The sequence below is a fragment of the Seriola lalandi genome, unplaced genomic scaffold (assembly GCF_002814215.2).
Source record: "Seriola lalandi dorsalis isolate HSWRI2012SDOR001 ecotype SW California unplaced genomic scaffold, Sedor1 jcf7180002054763, whole genome shotgun sequence".
Taxonomy (NCBI): Eukaryota; Metazoa; Chordata; class Actinopteri; order Carangiformes; family Carangidae; genus Seriola; species Seriola lalandi.
Genome location: NW_019525316.1, coordinates 51445 through 63123, shown reverse-complemented (window position 1 = coordinate 63123; position 11679 = coordinate 51445). Strand labels below are relative to the sequence as shown.

The following is an 11679-nucleotide window of genomic DNA, read 5'->3' as shown; positions in this document are numbered from 1 at the left end:
CAACTGCCTGCCGCTTGTGTAGTACAAACAAATACTTTTTGAGCAGCCACAGTCGCAGTCTTTGGAAGGGCAACTGTCCCTGTGTCTACAACCGCTGGTCAGGTCACTGCTATGATCTGTTGCTCTGTGAAGTCAGTTGCAGTGTGGAGGGGTTTTCACGTACACATAATGTGTATCAGTATATCAATGAAGAGATGAACTTAAATAAACTTTATTTTCTTTTTCCCTATTTATTTTTCACACAAACTTCAGACTGTGTGGCCATGACCATGGTTTGTGTGTGTGTGTGTGTGTGTGCTCCATGTTGACACTTAATACAGTTTGTCCTCTGTAATTGTTGTACGTTTCTGATCATTTGTCATCTAGTTGTGAGCGTGTGTGTTTATATGAGACTGCGAACCAGATGAGTTCCTTTGATGACTACTTCTACACTCCCAGTGGTTCGCTAAATCACACACACACACACACACACACACACAAGCACACACACACACACACACACACACACACACGCACACACGCACACACGCACACACGTACACACACACACACACACACACACACACACACAAACAGAGTAGTCAGGCAGGGGCAACCGGGACTAAATCCAGACTGGTGGTTTCTCTCTCCAGCTATAAATACCCCTCTGCTTAAAACAAGATCACACACACACATATATACACACACACACACACACACACACACACACACACACACACACACACACACACACACACACACACACACACACACACACACACACACACACACACACACACACACACAAGCACTGATACTCATGTAAAGAGGCTAACAAACATATTAAGACACAGACTTGTATAAATACACACATATGCAGCCATGCACATACAGACACACACTCTTACTCCATTTCACTCTCTCTCTCTCTCTCTCTCTCTCTCCCACACACACACACATACACTTACACACCAATACTCACACACAAAGAGATGGCTCTGGCCTCAGAGGAGGCTAGCTAAGCGGTCTATGATTATGGGGTGTGTCTTTGTCTCATTTAGTGGTTCCACAAGGAGACAGTCTTCTGCTGTGTCAGACGAACTCACACACTCACATACACATGCAAATACCAACACACTATCACTTAGCGACAACAAATCCCTTGGCTTGAATTTGTGAGATTGCCCTTTAGAGGAACTTCACATGTAAAAATGGCTGTATACGAGACCGTTCTGTTGCAAATGTTTTCTTTTGCCATCTATGATGCAATCCTCAACCCTAAATAAAGCTAAAGCATTAGTTGTGCACACTAAATATGAACTCCTATTACTGTGAGATGAATCCCCAACACAGACGGAAGAAGTTAGTCAGTATATTCTTTCCTTCAGTGCATGTGATCTTAAGAATAAAAAAACATATAAATATAAAATCACTCAACACCAGATGTTCCATATTTCATTCCTCTTTTATTTTGGAAAAATATTGCGCTGTTTTCCAGTAATAAAAATGACAGGCTCTGTACATACGACTCTTCTCTTAAATACAACACAGTCACAGTGGTCTCAAGTGCCTAACACATACATGCATACATACATACTTACATACATACATTATCTGCCAAATAAAAACAATCCGACTTAAATTATAACAGGTTTAACAAAAACATCACAACAAAATGGAACACAAATAATTACATCATTAAATTAAAAGAATACATCTTTCTTTAGATAACAAATAAAATAAAAACAAATAATCCTAACCAATGGCAGGTAGGGTGATGGTGTCCGTCTATTGGCTAATAGTGGAAGACTGGGAGTGAAGGGAACAGGAGTGGGCAGTGCATACATCTGACACCACACAAAGACATCACCTCTTCTGTACACACACACTCATACACACACACCTCCATAGTGCAATGAGGTCTTGGCAGTTAAGACTAGTCCGTTATAGCTTGGCTCACCTTGAAACACGACAGCATCAGCAGAGGTCGGTACAATTGCACCAAGACAAATTTGTCAATTTTGAGTTGCTGCAACATTGATGCAACATTAATTTCACCTAATCTGGGGATTTTGTTGTAATTGGATAAGCAGCAAATTATGTTTGATACACAACAACAGAAATCACAGATTCATTCATATTAAGCTTCATTCATGTTTTGACTGATTTGTATCACTTTGTCTCCCTTTCTTTGTCCTCCAATGCTGAAAGTGTTTCCTGAGTTGCCCTGCCCAAAACATTGCCCTGTGTATCACAACCTTCAGGGGTCAGAGGCCAGTATGGCCCAACAGGATCCATGTTGGATCGATCTGCAGTCACTACTGGAGTCTTCAGTTCTCTATTTTCTGCTGAGAACCAGCTCAGCCAACACCGTCTTTGTCAGTGCTGCAGAGTTAAAGATGTATAGCGGTTGTAGAAGTCCCACTGCTTTATCTATCTATTTATTCATTTTTTGTCAGGAAAGCTCCAATTGAGATTTTTTTGGATGAATTTTTAGCTGCTGCAGTTCTAACGCACTTCTAACATTGCTACAACTCCACCTTCTACTCTGCAGCACTGCACAGAACAGGAACTGTCCAATATCCATGACACTGCATTGTAAAACCACAGCACATAACAGTACTACAAGAGTACTTCAAAAGTTCTCAGTACTCCAAAGGTACTACACTGTTCATTCAATCAGTACTCCACGGTACTACAATATCATCGGTCAACATCGAAGTCAATACTCCACTGTTTATCGGGAGAGAAGAGTTCATCCTGGTACGAGCAGTAAATCATCCAGTACTGCAACAGACATCGAGCAAGCTCTTTATCAGTTCTCCAGCAGTCATCGCTTGACTGCACGAGTACTCGTTCAGCACTGTTTCTGTACAAAATTTGTACAATTGCTAGCACTGTCTTTTGGCACTTTGTCCATAGCACTGAGTCAGTATTAGACCATCATCCAATGAGGATCAAAAATGTCCAGTATTCACCCGTAGCACTACATTAGTACTAAGTCCTCGCCAAGTTGGTACTGACTCTGTGCTGGCTCAGCAGCACCTTGGCTCAAAGTCCTCCGGTAAATCCCAGGGAACAGCAGCAAACAGCAGGAGTAGAACCTCCTGGAGACAAGCTGAGCTCTACTGCTCAGGGCTGGTGTGGGTGGACCGCCCTCAACCAGAGCAAACTGGTCCCCTCTGATCTGGTCTGGACTGGTATCATACCTTTAATACAGGAAGAAAAACATCAGTGTTTAGTGTGTTTTTACACAGTGTAAGTGCTGACGAGAGTTAACATTTATTCTATATTCTTTCCCACGTAGATAAATCTGTTTTTGTTTGCTCACCTCTGTAGCAATGATACATTCATCCTTCTGGTCCGATATGACATAAACGGACTGGTATTTGGTGTCGGTGGTACACTGGTACCGGCTGTCACTAGGACATTGGTATTCAGCATCACTGGTTGACTGGTATTTGACGTCACTTGCTGCCTGATAGTTCAGATCGCTGGATGACTGATACTTTGCTTCGCTGCAACTTGGCGACTCTTCCACATGTTTCTTTTCTGATGCATCACTATGGAACAAAGAATAACACAGATTCAGAAATGCCACCCTTCAACAACAAATACTACAGCCTCTAGATGCACATATTTCCATTGCATTTATGATAATAATAATAATAATAATGTACATGTTAAAACTAGGTTAGTTTAAGGCATGCATGATAGAAAAACTCCAAGCACCGTGTCTATGTCAGTGTATAATTTGACTGTTCTGTACCTGTTTTGTCTCTTCCTGTGTCTTTCCTCTGAGTCGAACTCATCCAGCATTTCACATTTGACCTCTGGCTCATCTTGCTCCTCCTCTTTACACAGCAACAGCTCCTCAGGCCGGAGCTCGTGGACCAGGTTGTACTCCACGCTGGGATAGCGAGTCTTAAAGCCGTTCTTCTCTGATCCGTTGAGCCCGCTGATACCACTAAGACCGCCCAGTGACCCAGCGAGGTCTGAATGATAATCTGCCTTCTTGTTGGTGTTTTTAATTGACATTGTCACTGTAGCGCCCAGTTCCTTGTCAATGCGGAGACAATTGTTTGTGGTCGTCAGGTTGTTCATGGTCTCGTGGCTGTCACTGTGGACACTGTCACTGTGGTGACTTTGCCGCTGTTGCAGTTTGACCCGAACGTACACCACCAGCACTGAGCAGCCGATCAGGATCACAAGAACAAGGAAGACACCGGCGCACACAGCCGTCCATGGGAATCTGCTTTCGTCATCCTCCTCGTCTTCAACATTTCCATTTCCTGAAGGAGAATATCGCCGATCCGGTCCATCCACAACTGGCTGATGCCCGGGTTTATGTGGTAACAGGAACTGGCAGTTGTGACCACCGTAGCCAGGCACACAAGCGCACATGTAACGGCCGCTGCGCTCATGGCAGGTGGCTCCGTTCTGGCAGGGGTTGTGATGGCAGCGCGAGATGGGGGAGCTGCAGTTTTTGCCGGTATAGCCTGCAGAAGGAGCAGAGTTTTAGAGTCTAGAACAAAACTAAAACAAAATGACATAAAGAAACAAACTATTTAAACATAATCCCACAAGAGAGATCTGTCCAGTGCTGTGATACCTGGAGGGCAGGTACAGGTGTAGCCGTTCACGCCTTCCTGACACGTCCCACCGTTCTGACAAGGAAAGGACAGACAGAAACCAGAGATGCTGCTGCTGCTGTCCTCACAGTTAGGACCAGAAAATCCCTCAGGACACTGACAGAGGTAAGAGTTCACCAGATCCACACAATCCGCACCTGCAGAGGGGAATAGGATTGAGAATTGAGTGAGTATTAGTCTCCACATATTTTACCTGTTGGTTCAGGTAAAGGTAAACGTAAAAACAAATAAGACAACGTACCATTTAAACAGGGGTTGGAGGAGCAGTGGTCAATTTTCTTCTCGCAGTTGAAGCCAGCGTATCCCATGGGGCACTGACAGAAGTAGCCACCTTCGGGGTTGTCGACACAGCGTCCGCCATTGAAGCAAGGCCCATCTGCACAGGTATTGGCACTCAACTCACAATTGTTACCGTAGAAACCAGGTGGGCAGGTGCACTTGTAGCCATTGTCATTATCCTATATTGGAAAGAAAGTAAACAGTGGTTATACAGAAGCTTGTTGCTCTGAATCAACTTGCTTTTCTTTTTTTTTTTTTAAATCACTACACCACTTCTCTCACACTTCTTCTCTCACTTGGTACTCACAGTGCAGCTGCCTCCGTTACGACAGGGGTTTTCAGAACATTCGTTCACCTGGATCTCACAGCTGGCACCTGTGTATCCAGGTAGACAGGAGCAAGTGTAGCTTCCCTGGCCAGTGTTGGTACAGGTGGCTCCATTAAGGCAGGGCTTATGGTGCGTACAGTAGTTCAGATCTGGAAACATCAAGAATAAACAAAATGTATAAACAACAACGGTTTAACTATGAAACAAAGGGGGGCTGACTGAGTCCCAGGGGATCCCAGAAAAGTAGTAAATCCGTCAGTAAACTCACCCTGGTTGCAGAAAAGCCCGCCCCATCCCTCCTGGCAGTTACATTGCCAGGGCTGTTGGCAGGTGCCATGGAGACAGCCCGGGTAACGGATGCAGTCGTCACAGTAACGCCCACTGAAGCCCACACGACACCTGGGAACACAGCGTTCATTAAATACTGTTAATAACCAAACAAGGAAAACAATGATCAGAAAAAAAGGTTTTGTTGAATAAAAATCTTACAATGATCCATTTAAAGCAGTAAAGTTTCTGGACTTACTTGCACTCTCCTGGTTTATCACAGAAGCCATGTTCTTCATCACAGCCAGGAAGACAGATTGCTGCAGAGAGGAAACAAATAGTGACAGGTGAATTATGAGAAATCCAGTGTTGGAAATGTGTTTGCCCTCCATCGGTATCCCATTCACCCATGGCATTTTCAAACTGTTGACTGCTTGCCTGCCTGTCTGGTTGGCGCCCTGACCTTCTTATCTGTTTGTCTGCCTTTCAGTTTGCCTGTCTGTCCAGTCTGTTTACCTGCTTACCTGTTGGTCTGCCTGTCTGTCTACAGTCTCTTTCTTTCTCTCCCTCTAGTTTTACCCTGTCAGTTAATAGGCTTAATAAACCTCGTTTGGTGGTTCAAGTCACTCTGGACCAAACATCGCTGCCAAAACCATGAGGGTAATCTGGGTCATCAGGTCACACCTGACCACAGGCTGAAATATGGCGGTTTCTTGAATACCGGAAAAGTTGCTGAAAATGTTGCCTCTCAGCTTTAAGAGCCCACAGGGGGCTACGACAGCTTTGGTCACCAAAGGGGGGAACCAGCCAACAAGCCCTCTCCTTTAACATGGTTGCTCTCCAACACAAAAGCGTCCCACACAAAGCCCCCTTTCTCCCCTTGACTATGGGTCAGAAGTCCCTTTTCTCACCCTTGCCCCCCCCTTCCCCTTTCTGATCCACCTCTCCTCCCTTCCTCTTCCATCCACCTATCCCCTCTCTTCTCCTCATCTCTTCTTGCTCTCCTCTTCTGCACTCTCCTTTCCCTCCTCCACTCCTCCCGTCTCTCCTCACTCCCCTCCTCCTTCCCCCAGGGCCAGCTGGTCTGTGTGGAGCTAACCACCAGACAGCTGCTCCATTGTCTCCTCTCACCGAGCAGCTGCCCCCTCCACAACAATACACAACCCCGCTTGGCCAATCACCAGCCCGAGCTGCAACAATACAGGACCCCCACTTGGCCAATCGGGGAGGAGGTTTGGGGCGAGGAGGCCCCAGTGGTCTAATGGAAGGCACGCGGCGTGTGAATTACTGAGGAGCCAGTGCGGCTCATTAGAATGGAGGCCTCTGGTGCTATGGGAGAACTAACTGACGCCTGTTGCACACGGGCCCTGCATTAGGAGGTGGAAAAAGTCCATAAACAATAACGATAGGCGAGTGACTAATGGGGAAATGAACTTTGAAAAGTAGTTTTAAAAACTTCTTAGATAGATTCTCATCAATATTAATTTTATTCCTCTTTACAGTTTTGACAGTGAAATAATGCTTTTTTTAAAAGCTTGCACTCATCCAGCCTAAACCAAAGCCAATGTAAAGCATGTATTATTATTCCTCATGCATTGAGGAAGTATTGTGGGTGCCAGATGTTCTATGTAAACATCAGCATCTACTACTAATGTCTGTGCTGCTGCTCTTTTAGCTTATGTTTCCCAAAAGCAGCTGCTAGTGAATTCAAATATTGACTAGTGCAATACTCCTAAAGTGGAGCACTGTTTTCTCACTTCCTTTCATTCCCTGTTTATGGCCTTTCCACATGATGCGTAAACCACCTGAAAGATACTGCTGGATTAAAAATCAAACCCACTTACGTTCAGTGCAGTACTGTCCCTTCCAGCCAGAGTTGCATATGATCTCCCCACGCTCGCCACAGGTAAAGTGCCCAAATGCATCGTCTCGTGGCCGACAGAAGACAGAGCAGCCGTCACCGTAGTAGTGCTCATCACATAGGAAGCGATAAGAGTAACGCAGCTCCGTCCTGCCGGCTGTCTGCATGTCCTTGGACCATTCTTCTCCCACAGTGAGGTGACGCTGAGTGGTGATCCTGCTGATCAGATACTCTGGGTTGTCTGCAGAAGTGAGGGTGCACCTTGTTATTGATCATATGATATTACTGTTAGAGTTATGAGTTATGAGTTTGTTAACAGCAAATTTCAGATCTTTTTCTAATGGACAGACATCCACACACACTTGTGAACCGTGCTTTTTCTTTTTACAAATAATTGGACTAATTACACAATAAAAACTTTGGTGTGACACACACACACACACACACACACACACACACACACACACACACACACAACACAACACAACACAATCTCATGCTGCTAGTTAGTCATCATTAGTGCAGTGATAAGAGCAGGACATAAAGATAACAGCAGTAAATATCACACCACAGGGGCCAAATTGCACCTGCACAAACTATAGGTGGTCTTTTCCCTGTGTGATGTTGAAGAAACCTGGTATCATAAAACATAAAGACTGTCTTTGAAATCAGTTACTTATTATCATCATGGCCATCAAGTTGGTCTCCATGAGAAAACAAATGAATTCGCCATTATAGTACAGGTTTTATGCCAGATAGTGGCTGTTTGGTTTATTCAACATCTCACGGATGAGACAACACAACAAAGTACTGAGATAATGGCGTCTATTTTTAGATTAAGTTAGATCTATGTGTAGAAACTGAATATAACTGGCTCTTAATTAAAGTGTCAGCAAAATATCTGAGAAGAGAAAAAATAAAGCATTTATCAGACTTGGTGTGTCCTGTTTAGCACTAATGACTGAGCACTAAGTGAAAAAGGTGCCACTGAAAGAACACAAGGCCACTGTTAGCCTTCTGGCCTGTCTTTGAATTACACTGCTGCCTTCTCTGGCTGCCACCCACCTGTTGTCAGGTCGTCCAGGGAGTCAGTGTGCAGAGCTTCAATGATTAGTGAAAACGTCCCCTGAGGAGAGACAGAGAGAGAGAGAGTCAACAGCTGCTTGGCCTGGAGGCCTCCCTCCCTCCGCAGAGAAGCAGAGGGCCATTAAGGCCTCCCAATAAACTTCACAACCTAATTCCCATGTTGATTAGGGGCCTAATAAGGGCTACTACCTGCTCCCTTTTCACACCCCTGCTACTATCACACTCTGACACCGCCGTAAAACCAAACGAGGCGGAATTTCACGCTGCGATGCCAATGATGTGCCAACTCAGAGGATGTTAAATTTCCCACCACGCCTGGTCGGAGGAGAGAAGCGTTTGGTGAAAACACTCCCCCCTCCACGCGCACGCGCGCGCGCGCGCGCACACACACACACACACACACACACACACACACTCCTCCCCTCCCCGTTTTATCCCACCAAAGAGCAGAGAAATACTACAATAGCCCCTCTCACACACTGCTGACAAAGACCCTCACAAGTGTTGAGTTTGGGAGCATCTGTTGCGTTTTGCACTCTTCAAAGCTAACATGTCCCAGTGGAGCAAGACTCTAATAACTTCACAGTGTGCCCATGGTTTTCATGACTCCCTTAAAATGTGACATAAATTTTAGTATATACCCATGACAGAAATATCACACAAAAACCTATAAATTAAATATATAGAGTTTATATCCTAGAGGGATTTTACAGGGAAAGTTCATGACCTTTAAGGCAAAATGTCCAAAAGTACAACATTACAATTTACAGATTATCAATAAGTGGTTCTTTATTGCTGATATGAATGCATTATAATAAATAATATCTATAAGCACTCACTGGCCATGTGAAGCCGAAGGGAAAACGGACTGGGTTGGTGAAGGTGTCCGCATTGGTCTCCGGCACCTGGAAGGAGTTGGAGCCGAGGACGGGAGTCACGGCCCCGCCATAGGTGCAGGGAGGCTCTGGGGAGACGTTGGCCTGGTAATGCTTCAGACAGATCCGAAAGAAAGTCTTGCACTCACACTGCTGGTGGCCCTGCGGATGAGCGGAGCCTCCGGGGCAGCAGTTGCCGTTCCCCGTCACCCCTTTCTTGTTGAGAAACTCCTGCAGCTTCAGCTCAAACACTCCGGAGCACAAAACCTAAAAAGGTTGACACACAAACAGTCAGTCCGGTGTGTTTGAGACAGGTAACTTCAGGCTGATGTTTGAGTAGAAAATATTTTAAATGTTTTCAACCACAAAATCTATACAGACAAACACAGCGTGCATTTAAATATTATAATTCATCTACATTGGACCTACCTGGCAGGTGAGCAGGGAGAGAGTGACAACCAGGAGCAGAGACAGACGTCCCATTGTGTTGACAGCCCCTTCAACAAGCAGTGAAAGCTCCACAGGTCCGAGTAGCCAGGCTCAAACACTCATGGAGAAAGTTTTTAAAAGCTTTCCTTTAAGTCACAGTCAAGGTAAAGGAGGGAGGATGGAGGATTCCTTTGGTGCGCTTGTCTTCTGCCTCTCTACTTTCCCATATGAGGCACGAGTTTTTGACAGAAAGGGTAAAAGAAAAAAAAGTTTTACAGTGTAAAGTAATCCTCAACAGAAGGATCCTCCTGCAGAAGCGTGAATGAAATCCCCGATGGAAATATAAGAGTTAATTCCAATCAGTCGTTGTAGGAGAAAGAGGCAGCTCTCGATGGCCTTGTTTATTTTCCCACTTGATTGATAATGATATGCTGATCCTAAACACAGAAAACAAGTCTCCGTCTCTCTCTGCCTCTCTCGGTATAACAGTGTGTTTGTCTGATGGGTCTCCTGCCCTGCACAGGGTTTTATACCGGGCCAGCAGGCAGAGGGTAATAAGATGCAAATGAGCCTCTGCTCCTCTTCTTCCCCTCCCTCACCACCACCACAAGTCCGCCCCGGGGCCATCACAAAGAAAGGGGAGGGGGAGGAGAGGGGGCGCACACAACTTTTCTAAACCCGCCCCCACTCCTCTCTTTTTCTCTCAAAGGGACAGACCAAATGGCTACTGAGCTGTTAAATGTGCAACAACCCCTTGCTTCCCCTGATGCCTCCCTCCCTCCACAGCACAACACACAGGGGCCCATTTACATTCCGACAAATTCTTTAACCTCTGCACGAAATCCTCCACATCGCTGCATCAAGTGATTTATATGGACAGCAGCCAGTCCGAGGGTGGCTTCTCATATATGGGGTTATGGTAAAGCCTATGTTTGTCCTGTTCCCTGCACGGCCAGCCGGCCGTCCCAACTGCGTTACAACGACCATCTGCTCCGCCGCATTCCTATGGTGTTACCCCTGCCGTGGTTTCCACATGTTCACACCCCCGAAACACGCCGATCTGTTCTCATTACCTTATCTTTATTTCTTGGCTTTATGTTCTACAACTCCTCACCTGCGCATTTACTGGTGTATCTTACATTATGTGTGAGTATTGTTGGTATACCCTTATCTAGGCTACTGATTTAATGGCAAATAAAAAAATGTCAGGCAGGGCATTTGCTTGGTATAATAAAACTTAATAAAATCACATTAATGTCAAGAATTAGGTTTGCAGTCCAATAACCTTTGCTCAATATATGCAAAATTAAGTTCGTGGCAATCACTTCCCACTCATGAAAATCATATTTTCAATCACTTTACGGAGCCCAGCTTTGCGTGCTTGAAGGTAAAAATAATCTCTGAAAGAAAATCTAAACCAAGTACGCACACACTGGCTGCAGACCAACACACCTAAACCGTTTTCACCGCATGCCTGTGTATTTCCCTTACTTGCTTTTTGGTACAGGCAGTAAAAAAGACTTGGTGGTGTGTCACTCGCGTGGCTGTCATTAAGAGACTTTGTGAGGAGAGGGAGGGGGAAGAGGAGGATGAGGAGGAGGAGGAGGGGAGGCATAGAGGGAGTAAAGTTTTTTTTCTTTGTGCTTTCAGCTGTATGGTAATTGGGCCGGCAGCACCTGCTCTCCCACAATAATACATCACCAGAGAGAGAGAGAGAGAGAGAGAGAGAGAGAGAGAGAGAGAGAGCAAGGCCGGTTGCATAAACAATTGTCTTACAATATGTTTGATAATAAAATATCACATGTAGCCTACTGCATAGCGACAATGGGATTATAACACAGAGTCGCACATGGACCCACTGTCCAATTTACATAACTTTGTTCATTAGCAGTAAAATGTGGGGAAGAATTCCCACTTGTTGGC

The 11679-nt window shown here is 45.2% G+C and overlaps 1 protein-coding gene across 1 annotated transcript; it reads right to left on the bottom strand.

Annotated features, from left to right (window-relative positions):
* Positions 1-1425: 1425 nt before the first annotated feature.
* On the bottom strand, positions 1426-10241 carry dldh (dihydrolipoamide dehydrogenase). The gene is made up of 12 exons (XM_023425016.2): positions 9757-10241; positions 9292-9594; positions 8432-8492; positions 7350-7607; positions 5765-5825; positions 5507-5637; positions 5218-5387; positions 4873-5089; positions 4592-4768; positions 3749-4478; positions 3311-3542; positions 1426-3188 (listed from the first exon to the last, which is right to left on the bottom strand). Exons 1-12 carry the CDS (start codon positions 9808-9810, stop codon positions 3183-3185), a joined length of 2400 nt encoding a protein of 799 aa, XP_023280784.1. The 5' UTR covers positions 9811-10241; the 3' UTR covers positions 1426-3182.
* Positions 10242-11679: the final 1438 nt, after the last annotated feature.